This window comes from Styela clava, chromosome 7, assembly GCF_964204865.1.
Source record: "Styela clava chromosome 7, kaStyClav1.hap1.2, whole genome shotgun sequence".
Lineage (NCBI taxonomy): Eukaryota > Metazoa > Chordata > Ascidiacea > Stolidobranchia > Styelidae > Styela > Styela clava.
In genome coordinates, this window is record NC_135256.1 from 8,749,413 (window position 1) to 8,760,906 (window position 11,494).

The 11,494-nt window shown below is 35.3% G+C and overlaps 1 protein-coding gene across 1 annotated transcript; it reads left to right on the forward strand.

Annotated features, from left to right (window-relative positions):
• The first annotated feature begins 1,675 nt into the window (after positions 1-1,675).
• LOC120327914 (uncharacterized) lies at positions 1,676-10,339 on the forward strand. Its single transcript, XM_039394285.2, has 7 exons — positions 1,676-2,049; positions 2,492-2,677; positions 3,020-3,256; positions 7,075-7,395; positions 8,634-8,819; positions 9,131-9,367; positions 9,519-10,339. The coding sequence occupies exons 1-7, from the start codon at positions 1,736-1,738 to the stop codon at positions 9,760-9,762; spliced, it is 1,725 nt and encodes a 574-aa protein (XP_039250219.2). The 5' UTR covers positions 1,676-1,735; the 3' UTR covers positions 9,763-10,339.
• Positions 10,340-11,494: the final 1,155 nt, after the last annotated feature.

Consider the following 11,494-nt stretch of genomic DNA (forward strand, 5'->3'; position numbering starts at 1 on the left):
TCTTCCTTCGGGAATATTTGTTAACAATATCTCCATAGCCTACATAGAAAACTAAAGCATTATACTCCATACGCATTGTTTATTTGTAATCAGCGTGAACAGTAACACTAAAATTGGTGCTGATATGTCAATTTAGTAAATATCAATTAATGTACTGATATTACCCTGCTGTAGCCTACTTCACAATTGCCGAAATTTAGTAACCGATCAATCTGCAGTGAATTAATTGTAAGTCGGTTTGTAAATGCGAGTTCGGAAGAAAAGCTAACCAATTCAAACATAATTTACAAAGAACAAGAGACAACTCTTAACATACGTGTTGATATAAAAACATTGATTAATGATAAATTTCAAATGACTTGGGACTAACGTGGTCACTGCTTCCAAAAAAATTTTGAGTAACAAGTAATTTTTAAAACATGAAGATGATGTCAATTGTCAAGATGACGTCATCATTTCTAGTGTAGCGATTGTGGTTTTTGATGTTATTATTGTTATTTAACCCTTTATAATAATAGTATGTTGAATTCAATGGAAATAGGTCATTTCAGCTGCTTCCCTGATCAATAGTTATCGCGACAGCCCAAGCCTTGTTTTTTTGCCAATTTGATGACGTGTGTTTCCGACCTCGCCCGAGCGTTGAAATATGTGTATTTTTCATATTCTTATCATTTCTGCTTTCGATTCGACCGTTTAACTGCATTATGGTTTAAGTGTACATTCCAATATATCTGTATTCGGATTCTTCAATTGGATTGTGCATATATTTTACAATATACGAACATTTGGCATTGCAATACATTGTGTTCTATTGACTTCTGAGGGGTTCAAATCAGTGTTACAGTCAATTAAACGTGTGTCGGCCAATAACACCTAAGTGAACGCGCAGGTAGGGCCATTCTCCCTTACACTAGTATACTTGCTGTTGACACCACAAATACTTCATTTCAATACCAAAATAGTATTTTCGTTGTAAACAAAAAAACTCATTAAGAAGATGGTTATTAGCGTTTTATTTCGGCTTAGTTAATTTTTTGTGGCAGGCTCTATTTCGTGAATTTTTACATTTTTTCTTCAAGCATTAAGCGTGACCTCGATAACCGGTGTCTTAACAACTCATAAATTTTAACCAACCCATCAATATAATTTTATGTTAGAATTGGACAATTAATATTTGAACTCATATTACTTGATCTGTATTGATAAGGTTTGATGTCTTCCTGCAATAAGACAAGAGCATGGTTGCAATAGAAAACGCAAAATAATCTGATATGTCTCACAAAATACCCTGGATGACAAAATACCCTTCGCAAGGCAAATATGTAGCAATAAGTTGAATGTGTACTCTGATAGAGTGTCAGAAGGTAATTTTACGCCACACCTATTTCGCCAATATTTGCACACCCAAGGACGCCGCTACTAATCAAATTTACTTTAACACATTCACATTCGAACTGCCGGGTTCTTCATAATTTTCTGATTTAGGGCAATCATTATAGGATTGCGGAGATCTATCAACTAAACGCAGGAATTATCTCTTCTGGAAGGAAGGAAGTATCTTTCCTGTCGCCTACACATATGCACTATAGAATAACAGTCGATTTGTTTTACTTAATGACTGTTTGTTTTGACTTTTATTGTATTATATATATATATATATATATTCCTATTTGTTTTTGCTACTTTTCATAAAAGCGCTTTTGTGCTGCATTAAGATACCAGTCAAAATATAGAAATGAGTTCGGAGAACGTCCATACTTCTCAGTTGATCGTTCCTTCCTGGGTCGAAGAAGATCAATTCATAATTGCTAGGAAGAAAAATGGTCATTTGGAACAGTGGCACACGTTTCTCCATTCGAAATCTGGGGAGAAAGTTTCGACTCAAATTTCTTCGCAACCTCATTACTGGCATTTGGAAAGGCATGGGCAGGACAATACATACCGTTGGAGATTTTATGCGGTCAACAGTTCAGGCACTAAATTATACGTGATATATGATGATAACGGAAATGTACATCTGGATTCATCAGAGATGGAATCTAAGAAAAGGTATTACAAAATTGTGTCTAGTGGCAACCCATAGAGAAATAGGTATATATGTACTAGGTCCAATGAGGTAAAGATTTCAGCCTTTTAATGTCGTTGCACCAAGCTGCGATTCCGAATTCAACTTTAAAATCCCTTGTAAACACGAGTCAACGGCTATCTTGACAACGAAGAGTCGCGACAAAGAGAAAAATATAGTACAGGGCTACAGGCATAATCCATTCAGCCAGCAATGATAGTCAATCGAAGCCTTGAATGTGGAAGATATCTGATACATTTGCGGAAATCGCAGTACGGACATTTTAATGAGCCCATGTAGTTATGAGTTAGGCGAAGGCAAAATGCGGGGCACGGACAATTTTAATATCAGCAGAAAATCAGGTAGCCTACGTTGAGGGTTTTTCTACTAGTAAACATATCCGTGAAACTCAGCTCATTTTTTTAGATTATTTGACGTACTTTTGAGATCTGATGGAGGCGTATTTCTCCGTGAACCTAAAAATACAGCCGACCAAAGTCAGACTAAATTCATGACAACCGACAACACAGAACAGCTTCACATGGTATCTGATGAAAATCCCGGTCAAGAATTCGAATGGTTCATTCTGAAAACTCTTGATGCTATAGGACAGTAAGTTGAAATTTTTAACGCGGTAGACTGACAATGCTAAGTCAAAATATGATCAGTATTGTATGGAAATATAACGATGTGAAACCAAAAAATTCAGATAAACTTTTAAAATTTATTTGTTGTATTTTAATTTCGTCTCATGCGCTTACCAGCTTGTTATAGTGAAATCATATATGAAAATGAATGGTACATTGACCTTGTTTTCAGTACTTATAACGCCTGGTATAAGCATCCAGTAGTTGAACTTATGCTCTATGTACCTTCTGCCGTATTATCTTATTTGTTGATTAAGAAATTATGATAGGTCTTGAGTGAACTCTTGCGTATATATTAATTTTTCAGACAACATCGAATGCCTTTTCATGTTGAAATGTACGTTTATCAAGGATCTGAAAAATGGATAAGTCAGGAAGTTCTTGCTCAAACTAAAATCGCAGTGAACCAAACCAGCACCCAACATGAATGGCGAGTCACTATAGGAGACCGTTGGTCGTTCCATACGGGTGTTTATCATGCTCACCATGTAGTTCGTAATGGTTTGGATCTGATACTTCTGGACATCGTCGATGATGAAAAAAGGTACATTTTTCATGTTTAAATATATATATATTATCACATGTATATATATGTAATCACCTTTGTGACGAATGATTATTACGCGGATATTTCTTTCGCAATTAGGACTGCTAAATATGTTCTATACGTTATTTTGTGTACATCGTCATCCACCGATCATTTATGTGTTTTTACTTTTTTTTAACAGTCGATTATTTCCCGCGGAAGGAGTTTCACAACGATACATGTTTCAGTCTCCACAAAAAAAAGTTTTGTATTTAGGCCACGGCAGTCGGACTGTGACACTGAAAGCTAAAAGTCATGCTACCTGGTGGGAACCAATATTAATGCATATGCCATATGTGGGAAAATACTCCCTCGTATATTATTACCCACCGCTTCGTGAAAGAGATCTCCCATCCCATTCTCAAGCCTGCACCGTTACTATTTAACTTTCAACCGGTTCATGTGATAAGTACCATAACATGTCAATCCCCGAAAAACGCGCTCACTTACCTTGTCCATTCATCATTTTTCAAATTTTGCCAGACATATACACAACAAATTTTTCATATTTATTCGATATGTATCCAAGTTTTATTACCATATTATTAGTGCGTGTTGTACATCATAAGTGAAGTCGTGTGTCGTTTGTCAATTCTGATATCATGGAGCTCAACCATTGACCATCGTGTTATCAACATGACAGCACTGTAATACAAAAATATCTGATGGTTTCAAAATTCCTACCAAATGCACAAAAAACGAGGCAAGAACACTTTAAAAACACTTTTGTTTAGGCTTCGTCCCGTGGGTAATTTAAATTCAATTTCAACCGGATGTGAGTAAAAGCATGAGAGCATTTGCATAAGCCATAAAAATATACAATACTTCCAAGCTCAATTGAATAACAACGAAAACTTAAAAGATTTGCATAAGAATGGCTTTTTATATATCACAAAAATAGAAAACTTTTCTGGGATCTTTTGTACAAAGCCCCCGCCACCAATGCAAAAATATGAGTCCCCGCGACGTTTTATAATACTAAATTAGTAATTATTCAGTTAGGGTTCGGGTTATGAATGAGTTAAAAATTTGAATTTTCATCGCAAGCTGCATTCCTAGCCCTCACCCTAACTTTAACTGGATAGGTTTTTTACTAAAGATCGCTTTTCTGACACTAATCACCTCATCATGAATGTAGTGGAATTTAGTACTAGGTTTGATTGGGATTATCGGGCACAAACGGTTATCTAATATATATATATATATATATATGTATGTAATTTGTAGTTGTTTAACTGTCTAAGCCAGGGGTCGGCAACCTGCGGCCCGCGGGCCGGACTCGGCGCGTGGAGTAATATAATCCGGCCCGCGACGCTTCACTGAGTTATAGTAACAAAACAGCTGTTTTGACGATTATATTCTTAACGTATCACAATTTATTGCGAGGCGCGTGTAGACTAAATTATATTATAATCTAACAAGTATAAAATTCACAATTACTCGTTTAATTCACCTATAATATAATTATAATTAGACAAATGGCAAAAAAACGCAGAAAAGTTGATGCTAAGTGCAAAGGATTTAATGGTGCCCGAAATATTCAAATGGAATTTTTTGAGATACAATGCAGTGTATCATTGCTTGATTTTTATTATAAAAAATATCACTCGTTCGGTTTTCAACTTTCTGAAATTATGTGCGGCGCGCCAATGATATGCAACCCTTATTTGGCCCGCGAGTGACAAAAGGTTGCAGACCCCTGGTCTAAGCCATGACAATTTATAATAACAGCACTTTGACAACCAATATTTCTGACCTTACAAATTTAAATTAGATATTTAAACTGAGTCAATTTGCATGCTATTTTCAACTGGATGGAAAAAATAAATTTAACTATGAAATAACGGACATCGATTTAATTTAGCAGTACGTCTGGACTCAGATCAGTGATGAATCGCTTTGAAAAAGATGCGAGTGAAGATCTATATTTACCCTATTGAATACGCTATCATAAATACACAGTTAAATCACAAAGCGATCCCGATGCAATGTCGTGCGGTATATTGGGTGGAGTTGATATCCAACGGTACCTGTAGACTTTCTACATGTTCTTTGCTGAATAACCTTTTACTATCGAAATTATACTATCTCGCCGACCCCAATACATTTTCCACTAGAAATGCTCGGGACTAGTGCTGAATTCAAGTATGCTTACAAAAAATTTTTAAAACTTGGGTAATTCAAGTAATCAAAACGGTTAGAGACAAAATGGTATATTTATATATTATTCACGTTATTTATTACATGACGTCATCGATTTTAGTGTATATGCTATTGACACCACAAATACTTTATTTCAATACCAAAATAGTATTTTCGTCGTAAACAAAAAGCCAAGGGTTAATAGCGTTTTATTTCGGTATAGTTAATTTTTCGTGGCAGGCTCTATTTCGTAAATTATTACATTTTATCTTCAAGCTTTAAGCGTGAGTCACTTGGATAACCAGTCTCTGTTCACATCTTACAAATTTTAACTAACCCATTATCATTATTTTATGTTAGAATTGGAGGCAATACAAATATGTAGCAATCAATTGAATGTGTACTCTGATAGAGTGTCAGGAAGTGATTATACACCACACCCATTTCGCCGATATTTGCACACCCAAGGACGCCGCCACTCATCAACTTTTTTTACATATTTACATTTGAACTGCCGTGTCCTTCATATAATTCTGATTAAGGGAAATTGTTATAGGAATACGGAGATTTATCAACGAAAATGCAGATTCGTAATCTTCTGAAAAATAGTTTTCGGGTGACGAGGATGGAGAAAACAAACCAATATGTAATCACTTAGCTATGACAAATGACCCTGGTTTACCCACGCACTTGCAAAAAAAATAAGATTATTTTTGATATTAGCTGAATAAACAACAAACTTACAATAATAAATACTTGGAATAAATAACAGATAACTTGGCCACTCCTTAATTCTAAATATTCGTACCCAGTGGTTCAGCCCGATGTGTCATTTATATACCGGAATCAGATAAAATTAAGTATTTACTAATTTTCTCGCTTCGCGACTGTTAGTTGGAAGAGTCACTTCTCGGAAAGGTCGTTGAGTTTGTCGTCTTTTTTTTACTAACTACTTGCTATGCGAAACAATTTGCGAGTAACAAAAAGTAGGAAACATCGTAAATTCATGAAAAACGTACATAAAAAAGCATTAAAAGTACTATTAAAAATATATATATACGATTGATTCTATTCACTTTGTTATGTATCGTATTGTCGCCATCAGTAGCCTACTTTTTCTTATTCAATCTAGATATTGTTAACTCGACGACATTTTATGCAGGTCTTTACTTCCATTCGTGCAGAAATTTATTAAGTGCATTTTCAAATTTCAGATTGTTAATAATTATCTATAGGCTGCTAGGGGCCGTGGTTTTCAACCGTATAAGACATTACAAAGTCTCGTGGAAATAGCTTTGCCTTTCCGCTTCTGAAAAATTATTTTTGTCCCAAGACATACACTGTGCATAAAGTCTGCGGCAATTTTGCAGCCAAATTAGTTTGGGATGGGGCAAATCCGTATTGTTAAACTAGCTAGCGTTGAACACGTGGTTGGGAGGCTCGATAGATTTAAAGAGTTTTGAGGTATCGATGTTGAATTCTTGTCGCTAATGTATGCAAAATACTGTTCCAGCTCATTCATTCCTTCACGACTGTTTGTTCCGCCTCCCATATTTTCACAAAGCTATCGAACTAACAGAGTTTTAATCGTTTATTATCATTCTTTTCGTAAATCGAGTTTCTATTAAAAACAGCAAAATGAGTTCGGACAACAGTAATACTTCTCATCAGTTGATCGTCCCGGCCTGGGTCGGAGAAGATCAATTCATAATTGCTAGGGGAAAAAATGGTCATTTGGAACAGTGGCACACGTTCAATCATTTGAAAGCTGGAGATAAAATTTCGACTGGAATTTCTACGCAACCTCATTACTGGCGTTTGGAAAGGCTTGCATACGACGATACCTATGGTTGGAGTTTTTATGCGATCAACAGCTCGGGCACTAAATTATACGTGACATATGATGATAATGGAAATATACATCTGCGTTCATCAGTAATGGAATCAACAAAACGGTAGGCTATTTCAAAATTATGTCCTTTGGTAACTATTACAAAAACAATTATGTATGTATAAATATATACATAATGCGTTTATTAGAGGCTCCCTATACCTTGGCAGTAAGAAATTTGTTATTTTCGAAAAAAATTCAGAAATATTACTCAGGTTCAGTTTCACTAATGTTGTTTAGTTTTTTTTATAATTTTATGTCATTGTAATACATACGAACACAGTAAGAACTGTTCGGACTATGCGAAAGCCAGTAAGGTAAGATTCCCATAAAGAATGAACAAATAATAGAAATAAAGTTTTCATGCATAGTGTCGGAAGAATACATAGATCAAAATAGGAAAAGAAGAAAATGTATCAAAAAAGTTGACAATCACGACACTGAATGTTTCTTTTTACATTTCTAACATATTTTTGTCCGAAGCCGTTATCATAAGTTTAGAGGTGGGCTATAATGTTTTCCGTGGTCGTTTGCACCGGGCGGGGTGACTGTTCATATTCAAATTGAGATATTCATTTCGTCATGCAAGAATCAAAAGAAATCAAAAGAAAAGCATAGTGAGCTAAAAAAAAACGGGAAACATTGATTCACAGCAATTGACGTGGGGTCGCGAAAGACTTAATGAGTCATCTAGTCAGCGACAGCTTGTTGCTGTATTACAGCAGCATATATAGCAAGAGGATAAAAAATTATTTTCAAAATATACAAATCATGTAAAAACAACAATATATTCCATAATTATTTGTTGATTATTATGATATACATCCAAAATTGTAATTAGGATACGATAGTTTTTCAATGTTTGCTGTTGAACACACCTTGTGATTTAAATTGAAATTACAGTGCTGTATTACTTTTATTATCCGTTTTCCAATTTTATGGGACAAAATTATGACTAGTCGACCGCCTAATTATCAAATCTACTGCTTTGTGAACATGCGGTAGTCTGGGAACGTTTACTTCGAATTTATACTCCTCCAATCTAAGACTACTCTTAAATAAATTTGTGCCATATATACGTCAAGGCCTAATAGTTAACTAGCTTTACTTTACCGGATCGCCTTCTGGTATGCCATCACATTTTACCAAATTCATTACCATTCCGCTCGTACCTTTTGATAAATGAGATAAAAGTGTCAAACACATCGTAACGGGTTGAAATGCACGGCACAGTTGATTTTAAATGTACAACGTTGATTTTTATATTTATGAATTTGTTCTTATAGCAATGCCCATTTTCAGATTATTTGACGCACTCTTGAGATCTGATGGAGGAGTATTTCTCCGAGAACCTAAAAATACAGCTGGCCAAAGTCCGGCTAAATTCTTGACAACGGACAGCACAGGACATTTTCATATGGTTTCTGATGAAAATCCTGGCCGAGAATATGAATGGTTTATCTTGAAAACTCTTCACGCTATAGGATAGTAAGTTGCATTTTTAAGTGACAGAATCGAACTGAATTATTTCAAGTAATAGACAAACGTAAAGATATTTGAACCGTAGAAATTGGAATTGAGCACCAAAATACAACCCCACTGAGGCAATATTTAACAAATCTCAAAAAATAACTTCTTGGTGCTGGTGGTATCACGCGTGGAATAGGTATTGTAAGTTATTGAAGGTATTGTAATTCACGGTAATTATTCATCTTTAACTTATTTCCAATGTACCTGCTACAGTACTACCTTCTGTTAACAGGAAATTATGATAGAACTCTTGCTCATTGATTTTTCAGTCAACATCGAATGCCTTATTATGTTGAAATGTTCGTGTATCAAGGAGCTAATAAATGGATAAGTCAATATGTAAATGCTCATACTGAAATTCCAGTAAACCAAAGCAGCATCCAACATGAATGGCGAGTCACTACAGGAGACCGTTGGTCGTTTTTTAGTGGTGTTTACCATGCTCACCATGTTGTTGCTGGTGGTTTAGATCTCATACATCTCGACATCACTGATATTGAAACAAGGTGCTTTTCACATATTTGAATTAATATATATATATATTACTAAATTACCACTGTTATGTATAATTTTACAAGGATATTCTTTTAGCAAATGCTAAGTAGCAATTGTGTTCTCTGCGTAAACAACCAATAACTTCTCTTTTTTTTCTAACAGTCGATTGTTTCCCGCAGAAGGAATTTCTGAGCGATACATGTTTCAGTCGCCACAAAAAGAAGAATTGTATGTAGGTCATGACAGTCGGACTGTAAAACTGACTGCTAAAAGTCATGCTACCTGGTGGGAACCAAAATTAATGCGTATGTCATATGTGGGAAAAACCTTCCTCGTACATTATTACCCGCCGCTTCATAAAACAGATCTTCCATCTCATCCTCAACCATGCACCGTTAATATTTAACCCCCAATCAATTCATGTAATAGATAATACAAATTTTCAACCCTAGAGAAGCACGCTCACTCACATTGTTACCCCCATGATTTTTTCAAAATTTTAGCTGCATACAATTATGTATTTTATATTTAATGGACATGTATCTGAGTTCTAGCGCGCCATAGGCCACTGGTGGGATTCAAGGGGTTCACGCTAAACCGTTGGCGCTCCTGAAGTATGCTTATCGAAATGGCGGACACTGGAACGTAGTATGTGTACCAGGTTAGGGTTAGGCCATAATTTTAGATACAATTACTACGGGAGTCACTTGGCTAGTCCAAGAATTTGTAATAGAACTGAAATAAGGAAAATTGGAATAAAATTATGGCCCAACCCTAACCTGGTACACATACTACGTTCCGATGTCCGCCATCTTGATACGCATACTTCAGGAGTAATAAACCGTTCTTGAAATAATGTCATTATTGGCGAACCCGTTCCTGTTTTAGGCGTAGTTCGGCAGCAGAAAATGGGTAACGTGCTTTACAGCTGACGATTTATATTTATGTAAAGCGATTCATGTTAATGTAGCTTTCGTATAGTGACATATATATATATTTTTTTTTTTCCAAAATATGGAAACCCATTCTGAAAATATTTAATTCCAACGCTGATCATAGCCCAAGATGTGTTGCCCATCATTAAAAAAGTATGAAATTCAAAAAAAAAAAAAATTTGTGTTCCATCTGTGTTCTGATATTATGGGGATCTATCTTCGTCTCATATAGCGATTGCAGCACCGATGTACAAAGATAGCGTGTTATTCTAGTTAATGATAAAGAAGAGCGTGATAAAAATTTGATGGTATCAAAATTTCACCATTCGGCCAAAAGGGTTAGACCACCCTGCACTAAAGAATGCGTTTCACTTACTTAACATCTTCTGAATAGCGTTTCATCTCTTCAAGACATTCTCATAGAATTCGGTTCCTAACTAAAAGAATGAAAAACCAGTGTAAATTACATTCTAAAATGGGTATTCTTCCTGATATTTTACATAATTCTTGTAGACCTTATTCATACGAAAACATTTAAGCTCAATTTTGATATGATTGCTTTTTTATACCTACTCTGTTGCTTCGAACTTTAACACTCGAACAACTTAATTATTGCAATGACGTTTTAATGCCCCTATATAGACGTTACTTTGAGTCATCCACCATTTACATGTTTTAAGTAACCAATGCCATACACTCACATAAAAACTTTTTGTTGGTATTTTAGTCATCAATCAAAAATGTCAAGTTCGTTATTATCATCATCACATATCTTTTCACATCTAAAGCCCTTGTCTTTCACGTTATAAATATTAAGTGGTACTGGTAATTCAATTTTTAGGGAGCTCGTATTTGGAGCTTTTCAGTTTGTGAAAACCAGAGGGTGACAACATTCAGCGAATTGTGGGCCAAAAATCGAATCTACAACGCGGACAGAAATGATTTTCCTCAGAGAAACCTTTTCCATTTGGCATTGATAGAATGTTGCTACTCGACATATTGTCTCAATTATATTTTAAACATACGAACCCAATAACTAGGGGTGTGTGGCTTATCTAGGGTGTGGCAAGCATGGCTCGTGCCATAGTCACTGTTTGGACAGGGGCGCAAAAAGAGCGGAAAGTTTTAATCGTAAAATGTTTTAATAGAATAATTTCAAATAGGAAATAACTGAAACTCGTATTTCTACACAAATAATACCGC

What these genes read in the sequence shown, in the direction of transcription:
- LOC120327914 (XM_039394285.2), top strand. Translation starts at nt 1,736, where the DNA reads ATGAGTTCGGAGAACGTCCATACTTCTCAGTTGATCGTTCCTTCCTGG. An exon ending in GAGATGGAATCTAAGAAAAG is followed by an intron (nt 2,050 to 2,491) that starts GTATTACAAAAT and finishes TCATTTTTTTAG; the next exon opens with ATTATTTGACGTACTTTTGA. An exon ending in ATCACTGATATTGAAACAAG is followed by an intron (nt 9,368 to 9,518) that starts GTGCTTTTCACA and finishes TTTTTCTAACAG; the next exon opens with TCGATTGTTTCCCGCAGAAG.